We start from the raw sequence: 20721 nt of genomic DNA on the forward strand, positions 1-20721 counted from the left end.
GTCTTTATTTTTTTACTCCAGTTTTGGGTGTTTTGAAGGGACAAAGAGAAATGACAAGAAAACCCAGGCCATGGGGACCCAGGAGGATGTGGAGCCCGCAGGCAGGTGCCTTCCCAACACGGATCACTGGGCTCTGCCCACCGGGGGTCACTGGGGATCATCCAGCGTGGATCCTCCCGTGGGGCTTGGAGCTGGAGCAGCACAGGAAGCTCTTCCCGCACTCAGGACACTCTCAGGGCTTCTCTTAGCGGTGGCTCTGTTTGTGTTGGGTCGAGCTACAGCTGTGCCTGAAGGTCTTCCCACACTTGGGACACTGGTGTGCTGTGCTTGAGGAGATCCAAACTGCTCCGAGCCTTTTTCCCACACTCGGAACACTCGTGGGGCTGTTCCCCAGTGCGGCCCTTCTGGTGGGAGGTCAGAGTGGATCGAACACTGAAGCTCTTCCCACATTCCAAGCACGTGTAGGGCCGTTCTGTGGTGTGCACCCGCTGGTGGTAGAGGTGGGAGCTGTGCCTGTACCTCTTCCCACATTCCCTACACTCCCAGCGCCGCTGCCCCGTGTGCACCTGAAGGTGGGTGAGGAGCCTGAAGCTCTGTCTGAAGCTCTTTCCACATTCCAAGAACTTGTGGGGCTTCTCCTCATCTTGAAGTTGCTCCCAGCTCTGAGCTCCGGCCGCCTCCCCAGCCTCGGGTGTGTCTTTCCCCCTCAGATCCCTGTGATCTGTGTCTGCAGCCTCTCCTTGTGCCCGATGTCCGGGGCTTTTCCTCCCCGTTGGGTTCCTGTGCTGTGGAGCCGCTCAAAACAGGCTCTTCCACGAGGTTCTGCTGTGGGGATTTGTCCTCCCTGCTCTCCATCCTCAGCTCCTGGTCTGGGGGAGGAAGGACAAGGAGAGGATGGGATTTGCCTCCGTGCCACAGGGAAGGGCAAGGAGATCCCCCCAGTGCGTCCCCAGCAGGACAGCTTTGGCAGCAGGGTTGTCCTGCAGCCGGGGGCCGTGCTGGGCTGGGAGATGGAGCAGGAGAGAGGGGGAAAGGGGCACTGACTTCCTCCTCACCTGCATTAAGCTCCCGGGACATCTTCTTCTTCCTCGCAGCCTCCTCCTCCTTTTGCATTGGGCCAAGGTTTGGGAATGGCAAATCCTGGTTTGGGGATGAAAACAAGGGCTGGGGATTCCTCCTGCCCAAGCCCATGTCTAGAAGTCACAGGAGCAGGGATTGAGCTGGGAGAGACCGGGATGGGCAGTGTGGGGCTCTCAGCTTCTCCCATCTGATGGGGGCAGGGGGAATCCAACGTGGGGAAAAGGAGAGGCAAACTGGGAAAATTGTGGGTTGCAAATCCACACTTGGGCTTGGTGGGAACTCTGGGTAGAAAATTCCATCCCTTTGGGCTGATGCCCGAAATATAAGCTGGAAATAAATCCCCACAGAGCGGTGTTTTTAGATGTCACATGCTATGGTATATTCATGCAGTAGGTGTTGCTCAGTGTCACTGTGTCACTACAACATCATCACCTACCTGCAGGACTCACTTACATTGTATGAGCTCATGGGTATTAGATAGTTCTTCTGCAGTGCACTTGCACTTTCCTAATCTGGGGTCTGTCAGGAGTCTGTGATTGTCCTGGTTTTGCAGGGAGGGCATTTTAGGAAAGGCTTCCAAGGCTTTCTTCACATCTGAAGTTTTCAACTTGGTCTTTGGAGCATGTGCTGTTATGGTGTTCCTTGGTGTGTCTGGTCCTAACCAGCCTAAATTATTTGTTTTGTGGCTCATTGGCTTTGCACAATTTCTCATTAGTACTATCCCTATCTATCTCTGAAGCTCTCCACCTGGTGAGGTTTTTTTCTTCTTTTTTCTGTCTATTCAGCATTAAGCAAATAGTTAATCATAAAAAAGCCATTGCACTGTACAAAGTTATTTATATCAGGTTATATAGGCACAAAAAAAGGATGATTCAGGTTATCTAAGTATATTTATATAGATATATAAAAAGTCATGATTTAGGTTCTATTGATATCAGGTTATATAGATCTATCAGGTTATACTGATATAACTCAAGCTATATCATCACTTTGTAACTTTGATCTAAGTTCTGTCGGCATCAGGGCCCTTCCCAAAGGCCTGGAGGTGTTGGAGCAGGGACTACAAAGACAGGTGAGGGATCCCAGGAGTGAGATTTTGGGGATGGGATCCGTGGGGATGGGAATGTCCCGGGGCAGGGTCACACGTGAGCCAGGTGTGCAGGGCAGGACCTTGCCCTGACCCCAAGCACTGTCCCAGCTGCAGGATCTGCTTCCCATCAGCCTCTTCCTCCTGCGGCCCCAGGCCCAGCTTGGTGCTGAACAAAGGGGCTGGGCCGGCGTCATCCCCTGGTGGGGGCTGTGCACTCCCTGTGCCCCCTCCCCAAATTCCCTCTGGGGGGAGCAGGAGCTGGGGCAGGAGCCCTGTGGGGAGGGACAAGGGGGTGACACCAGGATGGGAGGGTCACACACAGCCCAGGGGGATCCCCCCTCACTCCCAGGGTGCCAGGAAGACAAACCCCTACATGAAGCCCCTGTCCCCCAGCAGCACCTTGTGGGCAGGGTCTGGTGGCAGCTCTGGGGGTCTGGGGGGTCATGACTGCCTAAAAGCCCCTCCCAGCCCCCTCAAACCACCCCACAGATCTCTGCTCACTCCCCAAACCACTCCATACAACAGAAATGGCCTCAAGATCCATCAAAACTCTTTTCCACCCCTCCAAAGACCCACCCAAATTCTTTCCAAGCTGCACAGCCCTTCCAGAACTCCCAAAACTCCGCCACAGACCCCTCAAAAGCCCCCTACACCCTCCTAGCACCAGAAATGCCCCCAAGAGCCACCAAAAGCCCCTTCCAATCCCCTCAGGATCCCCTAAATCTTTTCCCTGCCCCCCTGTGGCACTGACCAGGGGAGGTCTGTGGACAGGAACATCCACAGCTGGGAGCAGCTCAGGCACTTCATCACCGTTTTAGGCACTTCCATCCCTTTGGGCTCTTGCCAGAGGCCTGCAGATGTTGGAGAGGGGACTGCAGGGAGGGATGAGGGATGCCAAGGGTGGGGTTTTGGGCACAGGAGGAGGGGCTGTGTGAGCCACTTGCTGGGGTGTCCATCTGGAGGCCCCCCTGGTGGTCCCAGGCCCCAGGCTGCAGAGCTGTTACCACCTCCTACTTGGGGTGGTGGCTCTGGTGGCACCTCTGCTCCTTGGGGCTCTTCCTGCAGCCAGAGAACTTGGAGGGACCCTCCTCTGGCTGGGTCCTCCAGGCGTTCCATGAGCTTTGCTCCATGAGCTCCTACTGGAAGTGACTGGGCTCTCCTGGGATCATACGGAGATCATACTGGGAGTGACTGGGAATGACTCCAAGCATGCTGGGGCAACTGGGATATACTGGGAGTGTCTGTAACCCTATTGGGAGTGACAGAGACCACACTGGGAACAACAGGGACCATGCTGGGGACAACAGGGACCATGCTGGAGGCAACTGGGAGCAAGTGGGAGTGACTGGGTCTACACTGAGGGCAACTGGGCATGACTGGGACCCTGGTGGAAGAGACTGGGATCATACAGGGAGTGACTGGGACTATACTGGAGGCCACTGGAAGCAACAGGGAGCAATTGGAACCATGCTGAGGGCAACAGGAATCATACTGGGAGTGACTGGGCTCTGGGAAGCACAGGACGGTGAGGAGCAGGAGGACAGCTCCCATCCCAGCCCCACAGATAACCCCTATTGCTGTGGATCCCGCAGCCCCTGGCTCCCCCAGCTCAGCCCTGCTCTGGCTGTTCTGGACTTGCAGCAGCTCTGGGCCAGTGGGGGATGTGCTGGGTGCACTCACCAGGCTGGCTCTGGGACTCCCAATATTCTGGCTCAAATCTGGCCCTGCTCAAAGGGGGTCCCAGCCAGGTGCATGCAAAGGTGGGTGAGGAGGCTGGAGCACTGCCTGAAGCTCTTCCCACATTCCAAGCACTTGTAGGGCTTCTCCCTGCCATGAAGGTGCTCAGGAACCAACAGCTCCAAGCTGCATCCCGGCTGCTTTCCCAGCACAGGGTGGGTCTTTCCTCCTCATGGCTTCCTGGGCTGGGTTTGCAGCCCCTCTTCATGTGGGATCTCCGGGGCTTTTTGTCCCCATTGAATTCCTGCACTGTCAAGCCTCTCAGAACAGCCTCTTGCATGAGGTTCTGCTGTGGAGATTTGTCCTCCCTGGTCTCTGGCCTCAGCTCCTTTTATGGGGGAGGAAGGACAAGGAGAGAAAGGAACAAGAAAAAGGAAGGAAGTGGAGGAAGGAAGTGGCGGAAGGAAGGAAGTGGCGGAAGGGAGTGGCGGAAGGAAGGAAGTGGCGGAAGGAAGGAAGTGGCGGAAGGAAGGAAGTGGCGGAAGGAAGTGGCGGAAGGAAGGAAGTGGCGGAAGGAAGTGGCGGAAGGAAGTGGCGGATGGAAGTGGCGGAAGGAAGGAAGGAAGGAAGGAGGGAAGGAAGGAAGGAAGGGAGGGAGGAAGGATGGAAGGAAGGAAGGATAAAAGGAAGGAAGGAAGGAAGGAAGGAAGGAAGGAAGGAAGGAAGGAAGGAAGGAAGGAAGGAAGGAAGGAAGGAAGGAAGGAAGGAAGGAAGGAAGGAAGGAAGGAAGGAAGGAAGGAAGGAAATTTATTTTTGTGCCACAGGGAGAGATTTCTCCAATCCACTCCTGGCAGGATGGCGTTGGCAGTGGGGTTGTCCTGCTGGGCTGGGAGATGGAGCAGGAGAGAGGGGGAAAGGGGCACTGACTTCTTCCTCACCTGCCTGGGGCTGCCAGGGCATCTTCATCTTCCTCATGGTCTCCTCCTCCATCTGGTCAAACTTTGGGAACTGAAATTCCTTTTCTGGGGAATAAACAAGGTGTGAGTGTGTTGGCTTGGGTGTTCCTCCTGCCCAATTCCATCTCCAGAAGTCACCAGGTGTCTGGTGTCCATAAAAACCTCCAGACCAGCAAGGTTCAGCCACCCTCATAAAAACCCAAACCACCAGGATTCACCAAACAACCATTCACCCAGGAGTTCCCCGCTCTGGTCTCTCCACTTTGGGGTTCAGGGGTCCCTCCTGCCTGGCCTTCTGCAGCTCCAGTGTGTATTGGTGTCCCCTCTCTCTGGGCTGCAGGGGCTCCTGGCAATCCCAGAGGTTCCCTTCCCTGGGCTCCCAGGTGGGTGTCAGAGGGGCTCCAGGGGTACCAGCTGTGCAGGGTCCCCGTTTCAGGGCCCCGGGGTACCCATGGGTCTCTCTTGTCCATGGTCCCAACATCTCCTGCAGAGGGTCCCCCTTATCCGGGCTCCACGTTCCAGGCTCCCGGGGTCCCCCTTATCGGGATGTCCGACCCCGCAGGCTGCAGAGGCTCCTCCAGCTCCGGTGCCGCTGAGGCACTGCGGATTCTGCCGCAAGGCTGAATATTCAGCTCATGGAATCTTTGTTATCTCTGCTTACATGTGCAAAACCAGCTGCTGCTGAGACAATCCTAGCTCCGACTGAAGGTTTCCCACCCAAAATGCTGCATTCAGTTCTGACACACCATTAAGAAATCCCAGAGCAAAACTGAACACTGATTACAGAATCTTGCAAAATCCCATCCCAGAACATTTTGTCATAAAATCACAAATATTAACAGGTGCTGAGAAAGTCAGCAACATTACAAAACAAGCTTCCAACACTGGGACTAGAAGAGTTCAGGCAATGCATTTGATTGGAATGAGCCCTCTCTTTCTGACATGTGAGCAATGCCATCGAATTTCCCAAACCAGGGAAATGGGGAGCCCTGGCAGCAGCAGCTTCACACACAGCAATGACACAGAACAGGGCAGGGCAAGAGGCTGGAAAAATGATAACTTCTACTTGCAATTAAGAACTCTTGTTTCAAGTTCTACTAAAGACACTCTTAATATAGAGTCAAAAAGATTAAAAAATACTAGTAATAACTGTAATATTAAGAGCAAAAGTAGCCAAAATAGCAATAAAAAGAATGAATAATGGTAATAAAATCCTATCACACTTATACTAGGTTTGCATGGCTAGGTTTTGGTAAGAGGGGGCCCTAGGAGCACTTTCTGTGAGAGGATGATGGAAGCAGCTGCTCCTCCATGTCCCACAAAGGCAATTCCAGCCAGCTCCAGGACAGACCAGCCGCTGGCCAAGGCTGGGCCTGTTAGAAATGGTGGTAACACCTTTGGGATAAGAGATGTACGAAAATCGGTTATCATGTAGTTGTAGCTGTGACCAGGGTGAGAACGTGAGAGAGGAACAACTCTGCACACCCCAGGGCAGGGCAGGACAAGGGGCAGGAGCTGCTGCAGGGGCTGGAGCTGATTGCCCTGAAATTCCCTGGGGCAGCCCCTGGGGAGGCAGCTGAGCCCCTGCAGCCCATGGAGGGCACGGAGAGCAGAGATGCACCTGCAGCACCTGGAGGAGCCCGTGCTGGAGCAGGGGGTGTCTGAGCAGGGGCTGTGACTCCATGAGAAACCTGTGCTGGAGCAGGGACCAGGCAGGGGCCTGCAAACCCATGGAGAGAGGAGCCCACGCTGGAGCAGGGTCCTTCCATGTGAGCCCATGGGAGAGTGAGGCACGCTGCAGCAGTTTGTGAAGAGCTGCTGTCCCTGAGATGAACTCACCTTGGAGAAGTTCATGGAGAAGTGTCTCCAGGAGGGACCCCATGGTGCAGCAGGGGAACAACTCCTCTCCTTGAGCAGCAGGAGAAACAACAGGAATGAACTGAGCAGAACCCCCATTGTCTGTCTGCCTGCACCACTGGGGGAGGAGGCAGAGCTGGGAGGGAAGGGCAGAAGCTGTTTCTAAAACTTTATTTTACTTCTCACTATCCTGCTCTGATTGATAGTAATAAATTCAATTAATGTCTCTAATTTTGAACTGTTTTGCCCATGATAGCATTTGCTGAATGATCTGTCCCAGTCCTTAACCCATGAAGATTTCATTCTATTTTCTCTCTCCTCTCCATCTCTGGAAGGGAATGAAAGCAGCTTTGGTGGGCGCCTGACACCCATCTCTGCTCCTTGTGATGTCACAGGCCCATGAGTGTCCCAAGTGTGGGAAGAGCTTCTGCCAGAGCTCAGCCTTGACCCAACACCAATGGAGGCACCACTAAGGGCAGCCCTGTGAGTGCCCTGAGTGCGGGAAGAGCTCCGTGCACTGCTCCAGCTCCATCCCCCATGGGACAGTCCACGCCAGATGATCCCCAGTGACCCAAGGTGGGCAGAGCCCCGGTGATCCTTGGTGCTGGTGATCCATGTTGGGAAGACACCTGCCTGGGGGGCTCCAATTCTTCCTGGCTCCTGTACCCTTGATATTCTTTTAATTTCTCTTTGTCCTTTCAAAAAACCTAAAAACTGGGTAAAAATAAAGATGTTGAACCAAGGCAAGGATGGGGACATGGGGGAATCTTGCAGGGGATGTGGGGGATGCTGGGTTTGAGGGAGCTGAGGGTTCCTTGGAGGGACTTGGGGGTTGCTCAGGCCTTTGGGCACCCCAGGCCAAGCAGCTCCAGCTGCACTGGGAGATCCCGGTGGAGGTTCTGGGGCAGCTGATCAAGGAGTCCCTGGCCCAGGACTGTCCCCATGTCCCCCATCTCAGTTCCCGGTGTCCCCTGTGCAGGATCCCTCTCTCCCTCCCATTCCCATGTCACCCTGCTCTGGGACACGTTGTGCTCCCATCCCAGCGTGAATCCCACTCCCGGTCTCAATTTCTGTTTCTGTCCCACATTCCCTGTCCTGTTCCTACTCCTGGTCCCAATGCTCCTCTGAGATTTCCATTCCTATATTCCCTGTCCCGTTCCCATATTCCCATTCCTGGTCCCATTCCAGGTCCCTCTCCCATATTCCTGGTCCTAGTCCTGGTCCCTGTCCCCATTCATGTCCTTGTCCCCAGTCCCGTATTTCCTGTCCCTGTATCCATGCCCGATCCCAGTATTGGTCCCAGTCCCGTACTCCCGGTCCCATTCCCGAGGGCCGCCTCTCCCATGGGGCCCTGAGGGCTGCACAGCTCGGGCTGGCTGTGCCACACGAACCGTTCAGCCCCGCTGCTGTCCTTGGCCAGCTGCAGAGAGCACAAGGCTTTGGGCATTTCTCAGAGGCCCCCAGCTGGCCGGAGCAGCCCCTCCTGCCAGCAGCCGCTGTGCCTCAGAGCCCTCCCTCACGCTGGGGCCAGGCAGGGGCCATGGGCCTGGAGGAGGCTCCTGTTCTTGGGACAGGAGCGAGGCTGCAGCTCCCGCCTTTGGGCCCTGGGCCGCAGCAGCGCAGGGGAGGCCCAGCTGCAGAGCTCACAGCCCCTGCTGGCTTTCAGTGGGACACTTTGGAGCACCAATCCCCAGCCCATATTCTCTCTGCGGTTACTGTTTCCATGTTCCCCCTCCCGTTCCCATATTCTCCCCCTTGGTCCTTGTCTCCGTTTGTGGACTCTGTCCCCATCTCTGCTCCCATTTCTGGTCCCTATCCCCTTCCCCGGTCCTGCTCCCTGTCTCCATTCCCGCTCCCAGTCCGCATTTCCAGTCCCATTCACGCTCCCTGTTCCCATTTCCATTCCCTGTCCCCATTCCCGCTCCCTGTCCCCATTCCCGCTCCCTGTCCCCTCTCACCGGACGCCACCGCCATCGCTCCGGCCCCTCCCGGCCCTCACACAACCGAGCAAACTCCGCGCTGCTCCCGTCCACCAATCCCAGCGCGCGATCGCTCCTGTATTTCAATAACCACGCCTTCCATCGTGGTTCCGCCCAGCGCCGGCTGCAGCCGCCTCCGGGCGCTGTTTGCTCCCCGTTCCCTCCCAGTGCTCCTGGTAAGAGCGGGGCTGGTAGGGAAAGCGCTCCCAGTTCCTTCCCGCTCATCTCAGGATCGCTCCCGGTGCTCCCAGGATCGCTCCCAGTGCCGCGCCTGGGGCGGTTGTTTCGGAACCCGCCCAGGGCAGAGCGCGGCTGCTTTTGGGGGTCGGCACTGCCCGTGCCGGGCTGGGACGGAGGAGGAGCGGGAGGAAGAGGAGGGAGACCGGAACAAGAGAAGGAAGATGAGCATCCCAAACACCACGGGACTCCCCCGCCCGCACGCTCCGGCCGCAGCTCCCCCGGCTCCGGCTGCATCGCCCCCTCGGAACCCGCAGGTGAGCGGGGAGGGGGAGCCCCAAATCCATCGGCGGGGGCGGGGGGGGGCGCTCCGGGAGGATTTTTTTTGTGGGACAGGGGATGTTTGGGTCTTGCAGGACCCCAAAGCTGGTCCGGAAATGCCCCTGCAGGGATCTTGTGGGGGGTCCCACTTTGCGATCGCCCCGGACCGCCAGGGAGGAGGGGATGTCGGGTTTGGGGGTACCCGGGAGAGCCGGGACGAACGTGGGAGCCCCTGTTATGTTTGCCCAATTATCCCATCATCAGAAAACCCAAACAATATTAGAGGTAGGAGCAATTTTAATTGAATAGTTTAGAAAACATATAAAATTGGATACACTTGAAATATTGACAATATAATTTGATTAAAAGAAGGGATAATTTGGTTCCAATAATAGCGCATAAGTAAAAGATAACCGCAGGGTACGGAGTGCAGGGTTCTGCACCCTTGCCACCTCACGTACAAACTTGCCAAGTGAAGATTCCCCCCTTATATGCCATGTGTCAATGCCATCTCTTCCCATTTTCGATTCATCACGCTTCTACCTCCGCCCTCATCACCTTTACCGTGCAGGTTCCACCACTCGTTTTGGTGGTTGCACAAGTCTTTGGGGGTCATTTTTGATGAAGACCTCTCCTCTTCTTCGATGTCCTTCAACTCACCCCTGGCTTACACATGTGCCCCAAGCCATACGATGTAAGCCAAAAGTAACATACTATTACATTTAAGTATCAAAGCAATAAATCTCTTATAGCTGGCTTTTTCCTGAGACCCAACCAGATATTCCCTTCTTTCTGTTAATTTGTAGTAACTGTTATCTCTTGCTTTTTCCTGTCCTTGAACATCTGCAGGAAAGGGGTGGGGGGGTGGAACCCCTCCTCTCCTTTCTTTCTTGGCATTACAACTTTTAACTGTTTTATTGTTATTTTGAAATATTAATTACTGTATCAATATTGATTACTGTTTCAATTTTGTCAGCACGAATCATACCTATTTACCACAGCCCGGAGCGGGGAGAGCGCAGAGGGGCGGTCCCGGAGCCGGGGGACAAACCGGCTGCCTGGAGGGGTGCGGGAGGCTGGGGACGAGCAGGTTCCGGGCCCCCCTTGGCTGAAAGGGACGCTGACTTCTCCAGCTGCACTTGGGCAGCGGGAACATCAAACCCAACACACTCAACCTTGTTTTCCCCCTGTTATAAATGATCAACGAGAAAGCCAAATTTATAAATGGGAAAGATTTTATTTTTGCGACCAGAAATACGGTCCTCTAAAAGCCACAGTCAAAGAGAGCGTCGAACCCAGGGTCGGCTCTGGGTGAACCTGGACCCGACCTCTATCGCATCGGATCTCCCTGTGTTCACAAAAACCGTCTCTGATGGGGCTGTTTTTTACAGTTTTTTCTGCCCGAGTCAGAGGTGTCCCAATTTCTTGTCACCCCGCATAAGTATGAAGTTTCTTTTTACTGTGCAGGGCTGGACAATTGCTATTTCTTGGGCGGTGGCAGGTGCTGATCATGTCAGGAGAACTCATGTATTCAGATGTATTTTTTTGACTGTTACGCTGGCAGTTTATATACAGACACGAACAGGACGGGGCCACTGGAAACAGTGTCTTGAGCTTTTATTTTTCCAGCATCAATCTCATTACATTGTTATGACAATGGAGAGGAAAGATGCTACAGCTTGCTGGTCCAGCAGGCAGAAAGCCAAAGAAACTTAGTGTTACAACATACCATAAGACAGTCTCAATCTCAGTCTCAGCCAATCACATAGAGCAAAAGTATATTGACAGTAGTTCTGTCCAATAATCTGAAGCACACATAATTCTGGTTAAAACAATAGCGACCTATTCTCCATCACAATGGCTCGTTTATAAGAGACAAAGCACAGAGCTCTATTCATAATTAACCTTCTAAAATATACACTAAATAAACTTGTTGCAACTTAGAAGGCCCATCTACACAGCTCTTATTGTTCTACTTCCCATGTCTTCCCTACAGCTTAGAAAACTTTTCTGCTGCCTTAGCACTGTTCACAAATCTGCTGTCTGAGGCCTGTATTTAACCACCTTCCTAAAACCTTCTGATTTTTATGGATTCCCACATTTGACAACTTTGGTTATCTTTATTGATGATACTTATCAAGTACTGATGGTCCTGGGGTGTTCCCGGGTGGTTCCAGGGGAAGCTCATCTCTGCACCAGCCACGTTCTTTTATTTGATAAGGAGGCATCTTTTCCTGCTGCCACCAGGAGTTTCACAACTTTAGTGAGGTAATCTGTCTCTAGGTTGTCCATGGTCAGAGGCTCCTGTGCTGTTTAATTTATTTTACAATTTTATTTTTATACATTTTCCCCCTACACATGAATTACTTTACATTACATATTGCACCTCCACAACAGGATTTCCCATTCCCAAACCTTGGCCTGATGCAGGAGGAGGAGGAGGCTGTGAGGAAGATGGCCCGGGAGCCCCAGGCAGGTGAGGAGGAAGTCAGTGCCCCTTTCCCCCTCTCTCCTGCTCCATCTCCCAGCCCAGCACGGCCCCCGGCTGCAGGACAACCCTGCTGCCAAAGCTGTCCTGCTGGGGATGCACTGGGGGCATCTCCTTGCCCTTCCCTGTGGCACGGAGGCAAATCCCATCCTCTCCTTGTCCTTCCTCCCCCAGAGAAGGAGCTGAGGATGGAGAGCAGGGAGGGCAAATCCCCATGGCAGCAGAACCTCGTGGAAGAGGCTGTTTTGAGCGGCTCCACAGCACAGGAACCCAACAGGGAGGAAAAGCCCCGGAGATCCCTCACGTGGAGGGGCTGCAAATGCAGATCACGGGGATCCGAGGAGGAAAGACCCACCCTGGGCCAGGGAGGGAGCTGGAGCTCAGAGCTGGGGGTCCATGAGCAGCTTCAGGATGAGGAGAAGCCCCACAAGTGCTCAGAATGTGGGAAGAACTTCAAGTTCAGATCCAAGCTGATCCGCCACATGAGAATCCACGTTGGGGAAGGGCCCTACATATGTGGGGAGTGTGGGAAGAGCTTCAGGATGAACTCTGAACTGACCATCCACCAGAGAAACCACACCAGGGAACAGCCCTACAAGTGTGATAAATGCAGGAAGAGGTTTCAGACGAGTTCCTGTCTCGTCAGGCATCAGCGGAGTCACACAGATGAGAGGCCCTTTTGCTGCCCCCATTGTGCAAAGAGCTTCAAGGACAAGTTTGTCCTTGTCACCCACCTGCGCATCCACAGCGGGGAGAGGCCCTACGAGTGTCCTGAGTGTGGAAAGAGCTTCGCCCAGCACTCCACCCTGACTGCCCACCTGAGGACCCACACGGGGGAACGGCCCTACGGGTGTGCAGAGTGTGGGAAGGGCTTCAGGACGAACTCTGAACTGACCATCCACCAGAGAAACCACACTGGGGAACGGCCTTTTGAGTGTGGGGAATGTGGGAACAGCTACCAGAGGAGGTGCCACCTGGCCCGCCACATGAAAGTCCACACAGGGCTGGAACGGCCATACAAGTGTGGGGAGTGTAAGTGTGGGCAGTGTGGGAAGAGCTTGAGGTCGAGGTCTGAACTGATTTTCCACCAGCGGAGCCACACCGGGGAGAGGCCCTTCGAGTGTGGGGAGTGCGGGAAGAGCTTCATGTCAAAGTCCCACCTGGTTGGCCACCAGAGGATCCACACTGGGGAGAGGCCCTTCGAGTGCGATAAATGCAAGAAGACGTTTCCAATCAGCTCCAGTCTCATTCTGCACCAGCAGCTTCACACAGATGAGAGGCCCTTCCGCTGCCCTGACTGCGGGAAGGGCTTCACCCGCAACTGCAATCTCGTCACCCACCGGCGTACCCATACCGGGGAGAGGCCCTATGAGTGTTCTGAGTGTGGGAAGGGCTTCTCAGAGAGGTCTGCCTTGACCAGACACCAACAGAGCCACCACTAAGGGCAGCCCTGTGAGTGCCCCAAGTGCAGGAAGAGCTTTGTGCCCGTGACACCCTTTGTCTTCTGATTTTGGGTCCTTTCCCCCCACTTTGATATGTTTACCTCTGTTTTGGATCCTCTCCCCCTCTTTTGCGTCCCTTCTCCCTATTTTGTGTCTTTTCCTCCCTATTTTGGATTCTTTCTCTGTCCTTTGGGTCCTTTCGCTGTTTTGGGTCACTTCCCCCCTATTTAGGGTCTGTTCCCCCCTATTTTGGATCCTTTCCCTATTTTCCATCCTTCCTCCCAATTATGGGCATCCTCCCCTTTGACTTTGGCAAATTTTTGGGTGCATCCCGCCCTCCAACCCTCTCCCTACCCCTTAACCCCTCACCCCCTTCCCCTCAGGTGTGTCCTCAGTTGTGTCCCCAGCTGCCCCTCCACACCACATGGACTCAGTGCTCGCTATCCTGGATGCCCTTGAGTCCCCAGCCCAGGACTGTGGATCTCCTTTTCCAGGAGTTCCAGAGCTGGCCTGGCTTCCAGGGCACACCAGTGGCACTGGGGCTCGGGGTGGGTGGCCTGGTGGGGTTGCTGGGACGGGGTTTGGGGTCATCTTGGCACTGACCGAGGGTCTTGTGCACTCTGCAGTGAGGAGTGGCCCTGGCCGGAGAGCATGGGATGGATGGGGGCAGGAGAGGTTGGACCCTGGTCCAGATGGACACGAGACCATGGATCCCACTCTGGATGGACACTGGTTCAGATGGACACCAGAGCCATGGATCCCAGCTGGATTCTGATCTGGACAGCCCCGACCCTGCAGCCCCCCAGCCTGGCCTGCCCCCAGGCCAGATGACCACCAGCCTGGCCACAGCCTGGCCCATCCCACTGTCCCACCAGCCCATCCCAGTAGCCCCCAACCCAAAATCCCCCAAAATGAACCCAATGCTATAACATCAGCTCCACATAGTCCCTGCAGAGCGAGAGGGAAACTGAGGCAAGGGCTGGGGAGGTGACTTTGTGGTGATGAGAGGGGACTTTGGGACCCACCCTGGAGACCCCAAAAAGAGCACCCACCCCCCAAATTGTCACCACAGCATTGGTGTCACCCAGCTGTCACTGCAGGAGCCATCAGCTGTCACTCCAGGACCCACTGTGACCCTGTGGTCCCTTTGAGGGGTGACCCACGGTGTCCCCTTGGTGTCACTGGCACGTCCCCAGTGGGAGCAGCGGCATCACCTCCTGGGGCACAGGTGAAGGAGGAGGAGGAGGTGTGGGGGGGTGGTGCAGAGTCGCACAGCATCCTCGGGGGGATGGAAGTGGTGAGGGAGACACCAAAAATGTTGCTGTCCCTTCCCCCCCACCATAGGATGTGGGCCACCCCCTGTTTTGGGGCACTGGTGACAAATTGGCAAGTGGCGGTGACAAAAAGCACAGGTGCCACCTCAGGGATGGCACAGAGAGGGGTCCTGCGGTGCCACCAAGCCCTGCCCCAGGCTGAGGAAGTGACAAAGGGGGAGTCGGCAGGGGGGAGGGGAAGCGTGGCAGGGGTGCCACGGAAATGCCCCCGGTTTGCCTGTGCCCAGGATGGGGGGGTGGCAGAGCTCCGGTCACCCTGTCTCCCTGGCAGCCTGTCACCGTGACCGTGTTCACAGGGGTCTTAGGATGAGGGAATAGACAAGGATCTGACTCCATGTTTCAGAAGGCTTGATTTATTATTTAATTATATATATTATATTAAAACTATACTAAAAGAATAAAAGAAAGGATTTCATCAGAAGGCTGGCTAAGAATAGAATAGCAAAGAATGATAACCAAGGCCTGTGGCTCGAACTCTCTGTCCGAGCCAGCTCACTGTGATTGGCCATTAATTGGAAACAACCAACATGGGCCAATCAAAGATCCACCTGTTGCATTCCACAGCAGCAGATAACCATTGTTTACATTTTGTTCGTGAGGTCTCTCAGATTCTCAGGAGGAAAAATCGTAAGGAAAGGATCTTTCATAAAAGATGTCTGTGACATATCACCCTTTTTGTTTTAGTTAAATTAAAAAGGAAACTGTTTGTAATTTCGTCTGCCATACCCATGCAGAGGAAAGAACAAACACTTGACGGGTTATCTGTTGCCAATGAAAAACCTCAATCAAGTCCTGATGTGGAATGATCAGGGAAATTCTTCACTTGTAGAATATAAAATTCTATCATATCACTAAAACAATCTTACAACATAAGAAAATGCAAAAACAATGCAAAGAAATTCATTGCTTCAACTCCAAACAGCTGAGTTTCAGGAGAAAGTCCATGGACTGAAGATGTTCCTCTTTGACATTTCTGAAAGTACATTTTGGTCCTGAAACAGGCTTGCAGGATCCTGAAACAACAAATTGCTGAAGAAAAATCATCAATGATTATCAAAAATCCATTGACAGTTAACAAACAATTTTGAGAAAATTTCTTGAATGCCTTGGCCACACTCCTTTATTGAACTACTTGTAAGTTTTGGCTCTTCAATGCTTATCAGCTGCTACTAGCTCTTTCAACTCTTTTTTTTTGTTTTTTTTTTTTTTCTGGAAAGAGCAGCAGCAGCAGAGAGGAGCCTGAGAGGCCCTGAGTGGGTCCTGGCCCACGTGGAAGGATCAGGAACCCCAGAGCTGTCCTACAGAACAGTGGTCCAGGTCCTGACGGGGGACGCAAAGCCCCCAAACCCAACAGCCGGCCAGGCAGTGGCCCTGGGCCAGGGAACTGAGCCAAACAGCCAGGCCTGGCCCGCAAGGTGGGCTCTGTGTTGTCACAGCCTGGCACCACACTGCCAGTGCAATGGCAGAGCAAGTGACCAAACGCTTCCTTCCCCCAAAATCACCGATGCCTGCTGGCAGTGGGGGGCAGAAGCTGCCCCGAGAATCTCCATCTCGGGTCTGGGAATGTTTGTTCCCTACAGAAAACAAGCGATGATGGCTTTCTGCCATTCCCTTGCCTCTGCAATGCAAATGCAAAAGGTCTTCCCCCCCATCTGCCTCCTAGTACCACCCCCACCCCATCTGGGCTGGGGACCAAAGGCAGAACTTAAAGGACCCACCTTCCCCTTGCTGCTGGGGCACGCGGGACAGCAGAGAGATTCGCACCCCCCAAGGGGAAACAACCGACCAAACACCCCCAACCCACCAAGAACGCTGAGCTTGAAAGAAGGCAGCCGGGCTGCACCTGCACTCAGCTGTTGAGCCATGCCTCTCCACGGAAGGAGAGGCCGGCCGCTGAATCTGCTGTCACAAGGGCAAACGGCCCGGGACAGTCTGAGCTTGGATATGCTGCCAGTTCCAGGGCAGCCTCTGACGCAGACCCGGAAGACAGAGTGCCAGAAGGCAGCAGAACTCCCAGGGTGGCCGGTGGGGGCGGCGAGGCCAGAGAGAATGCAGTCGCAGCCGTGGCGCCGGGTCGCTGGTCTCAACTGCAACCTCCAGCATCGGCACTGCGGGCGAAGGCAGGGCCGCCACGAGCGGGGCTGTGGGGACCAGCACAGGGGCGGCTCTTGGCACATCTGCAAGAGACGCAGCCTCGGACACACGCTGGCAGCGACCACCATTTTCACTGAGTGCGTCGCCTAGCATCACCGGCGCAGCCGCGGGAAGCAGTGGGAAGCAGTGTGTCTGAGCTCGCAGGCGCAGACGGAGCTGCCGCGACCACAGGCTCTGCGGGAGGGACGGCCATGGGAGGTGCCCGCACCCGCGGGGAGGGTTCGGGAAGCCCCGCAAACTCGGGAGGTGAGACGTCGGGCACCGATGCCGCCCCCAGGTCTGAGCGATGCGGGGTCCGAGAGGCCGGCCGGGGCGATGCCTGCAGAGCTTCCAGGGCCGGCTCAGCCCACTCAAACCCCTCTGAGAGCAACGCAGGGGGAAAAAGCGGCTCCATCTGAGCATGCTCCGAAAACACAGGGAAAAAACTTCTTCGTCTGCGGGGAAGACTTCACCCCCCCGCTGCAAGCCAGGGGGGCTGGAAAGCAGCAGATCGTCTCCCCCAAAAGGAACTTCTCCCGTGGGAATTTGGGGGAATAGGGCTTGCCTCCCGCAGTCAGCAATCCAGGGAAAGGCAGCCGCTCTCCGTTTCAAAACCGAGAAGAGTGCCCTGAACACTGGATAAATGCAGGGGGACCCGAATCCAAGGTTTAAAATGGCTTGGAAAATGGATTCCATGCATTCCCATACGAACATATCAAGGGCATAGAGCCATTCTTTAAAAACCCAAAGAAATTTGCCCATCAAAAAAACTCATAGAAATGTCTCCAAGAGGAGAATTCTTCACCCCGTTTTTTTCCACGGGGCAATAAGTTTCTCCTCTGAGGGGGAGAAATGAACATCTGTCTCTGTGGGAGAGGTCCCCCACATGTGCAGCCACAATCTGCGAATGGCAACATCTTCAGGAAGGGAAAAGCTAATAGTACCTTGTGACAGTGTCCAGCACGCTCTGGCCAGCTGCTTGGTGCTTCTGGGCTTTCCAAACATCTTCCCGGAGGCTTTTCAAAAGGTTCTCTCTGTGATCAGCCTTGCTGTGAACTCTGTCCAAATCAGGATCTTCAGTTCTTCACCTCCTGGCTAGAATCCACTTCTGTGGTCACTTGTGAAGTGACCATCAATGCCACATACCCGGGGTTTACCCAAATGTAGCAATGCCCCTCTGGTGGTCTCACCAAGTGATGAATTTCTTCCTCTTCCACTCGACGGTCACCATCTGTGACCATGGTCACAGAGGTTTTCAGGTGAAGGGAGACACGACAATGTTGACTACATGTTCAGAAGGCTTGATTTATAATTTTATTATATATATATATTACATTATAATTATACTAAAAAGAAATAGAAGGAAAGGTTTCCTCAGAAGCTAGCTAAGCTAAGAATACAAAAGAATGAATAACAAAGGCAGCTGGCTCGGAGAGAGAGGGAGAGACATCTCGGCCATGACTGGTCAATCAATCTAAACATCTACAGGAGACCAATCATGGATCCACCTGATGCATTCCAGAGTAGCAGATAACCATTGTTTACATTCTCTTTCTGAGGCCTCAGATCCTCAAAAGGGAAAAAATTCTAAAGAAAAAATTTCACAAAAATATGTCTGTGAAACCTGGGAAAATCCTAGCTGGTCCATCCACCCATAGATGAGGTCTCCAAATTTGCCCCAAAAGTGGGTCCAGCTTTTATAGGCCAAAAAGAGCAAGTCCAAGTGACTGGATGATATTTTTAGCCCAGATAGCCCTTCAGCTGATGGCACACTTCACAATCAGCAGGGGACACATCTAGGCCAAAGCCCAGACCTCTGCTGGGAGGCTTTCTCTTCAAAGACCCTTCAAACAAGCCTCCATGCAAGTCAGTTGGGAAAGTTTCTTCAAATGATCCATTTCTGGCACCTAACTACACAGGGTGTTGTGAAAGATTCTAAAGCAGCCGCTCTGGAGTCAAAGAGGCAGCCCTAAGAGTCCTTGTCATCTGTTTGTAGCTAAATCCCACTTTGGGGGAGTTGAAGGAGTTTGGAACGAGCTAGAGAGCGGACCTCTGAGTTTTTTAGATGATGCCATTGCTTTTTCTTCTCTTCTACATAGGCAGGAAGGGTGAGTTGGGCTCACATCTCCGCCGCAGGGCTCACAGGGCCGCAAGACTTGTAGTTACAAGAGCTTTGAAGGATTTCTTGGCCAAGAAGACATGGCCAACAAGGATTTTTATGTTTTGGGCCCAATCTTCAAGATTTCATCTTATGGACTCATGCTCTCGGGGTCTCTAGCTGGTCAGAGTGACCCTGAGATAAGTTTGAAAATCTCTTTTCTCAGCCCGGTGGTCGAAGAAGGAGTCAGAGCTCTTCATTTCTCAGTCTCAAGGTTGTTTATTGTATCTTATCTATAAAATTCTTTCTCCTGTCCCGCCGAGGTCCGCTCAGCAAGACAGTCTAAGGCACTCTGCCTCCCCTGGGGTGGTGTTATCTTTTTATACTAACAACTACCTGTACAATATTTACAATTACTTTCCAATCCCTATCATCTATGTTAGACAGTGAGCTTCTACTCTAGACCAATCTCAAAGTGCCAAGATCACAGCAGAAGAGGGAGGCCAAGAAGAAGAAGGAGAAAGGCTGCACATGCCCAGATTCCTCCATCTTGCCCCCTGAAGCCCCATTCTAAAAACCCTCAACATCTATTTTTCCACTCTGGGATAAATTCACTATCATTCTACTTCAACTTTTGTGGCTGGTCATTCTTCATACAAGGTTGGTCATTGTTTTTTCCAAGGGCTAAATCAAAGGCACGGGGGTCTTGGGCTCTGTGCCAAGGTCTCTGAGCCCTCTGACAGGGTCTGGAGTCCTGCAGGGCAGTCAGAGGCCTTTCCTGGCTTCCCACATCATGCTACAGTGTAAGCTTCCTTAGCCAATCACGCTATGACACACAAACCTACAGCCCTGCATCCTAAACTTCTTGTTTACCATTGTAACTACTTTGATTTCTTCCTAGATCTTGAACTGGAAAACTCTAAACTTTCCTCCACTTCAACTTTCCTCCCCGTGTCGCTGCTATAAACTAGAAATCCGCATTCTTGCTTCTAGCACCTAAGTTTGGGAGCCCTTTCCAAGGTCTCAGATCAAATCCTGTGTTTAATTCTAAGCTTTGCTGACAAGACCAAAGGTCTGAGATTTCTCTGCATTTGGGTTTCCAACACCACTGATGCAGTTAGTTGCAGAGTGCCCAGGATGCGTCTTGCAAGTCAACTCTGGCAGGAACAAGGCGGCTGCCAGAGGGCTGCTTGTGGCCTCTGAGAGCCCATTGCCCAGGGCTTGCCAGCGCCCCAGCCCCTCAGGGGCTGCCCCAGCCCGGCCAAGCTGCCCGGCAGCAGCGCCGCAGCCCCACAGCAGCTCCAGAGCAGCTCCATGCAGAGGCACCTGGGAGCCCTCAGCAAGGCAGCCAGCAGCACACGAGCAGGAGGACATGGCTGGCGCTTCCTGCCTGGCACAGGGCTTGTGGCCATCTCCAGGCACTGCTCTGGCAGGGATCCCCGCAGCTCCAGCCCCTGCCCAGCCCCTCTGTGGGCAGCACAAAGGCTTCAGCAGAACCAACAAAGGCCAAGGGGCTTCTGGCCATTTCCCCTGGCCCACTGCACACCTGGGCAGCTGGCTGAGCGCGGGCATCCTTTTCCCCCTCCTCCCCTATGCCCTACGGACCCTGGGCAACAAAAGAAGGATCCTGGGAGTCTGTGGATGTTAACATAGTCTATATTTACATGGTCAAAGAAAAAAAAAATGAAAAGAAAATTCTTGAAGAAAAACCAAATAAAACCTGACTCAGGTGGCCCCAGCAAAAAGAGCTTCTGGGATCAATTCTCCACAGAGCTCTGGCAGGGCAGGCAGCCGAGCCGTGCCAGACGAGGCCATGTCTTCCACGCCCTGCGCAGGTGATTTTGGAGCCACTGGAACCTGGAGATGGGAGCCCGCTGTCCTGACCTGAGGATGCACAGGGTTTGAATTGCCAGGTTTCCGATGGCGAGGCTGATGTCGTGTGCTTTGTCTTCAAGGGCTGCGAGAGAGAGGAACAGAGGCACGGTCAGAAGCTGGAGCCACAGGGAGCCGAGGAGGAGCCCCCTGCAAGGGCCATCCCGGCCGGCTCTTGCCATGGCCAGGAGGGAGAAGGGAGCAAGGGGATCAGCCC

The 20721-nt window shown here is 53.9% G+C and overlaps 1 protein-coding gene and 1 pseudogene across 3 annotated transcripts in view; one reads left to right on the forward strand and one right to left on the reverse strand.

Moving 5' to 3' along the window:
• LOC128943635 (zinc finger protein 271-like) overlaps positions 1-13496 on the forward strand; it is a 684983-nt pseudogene extending 671487 nt beyond the window's left edge.
• The window catches only part of LOC128943645 (zinc finger protein 239-like), a 313995-nt gene that overhangs the window by 11292 nt on the left and 281982 nt on the right, over positions 1-20721 (reverse strand). For 2 of the 3 annotated variants that reach the window (XM_054286532.1, XM_054286531.1), the window contains exons 2-3: positions 6643-6711; positions 4775-4869 (exon numbers count right to left, since the gene is read on the reverse strand). In XM_054286532.1, coding sequence (XP_054142507.1) covers positions 4775-4869; positions 6643-6685 — 138 coding nt within the window. In that variant the 5' untranslated portion in view covers positions 6686-6711. Of the gene's footprint in view, positions 1-4774; positions 6199-6642; positions 6712-20721 lie in introns of those variants that run through there. The other variant, XM_054286530.1, reaches the window with a different exon arrangement.

This window comes from Melozone crissalis, unplaced genomic scaffold (genome assembly GCF_028551555.1).
Source record: "Melozone crissalis strain CALT ecotype California unplaced genomic scaffold, PUWL_Pcris_2 ptg000052l_1, whole genome shotgun sequence".
Lineage (NCBI taxonomy): Eukaryota > Metazoa > Chordata > Aves > Passeriformes > Passerellidae > Melozone > Melozone crissalis.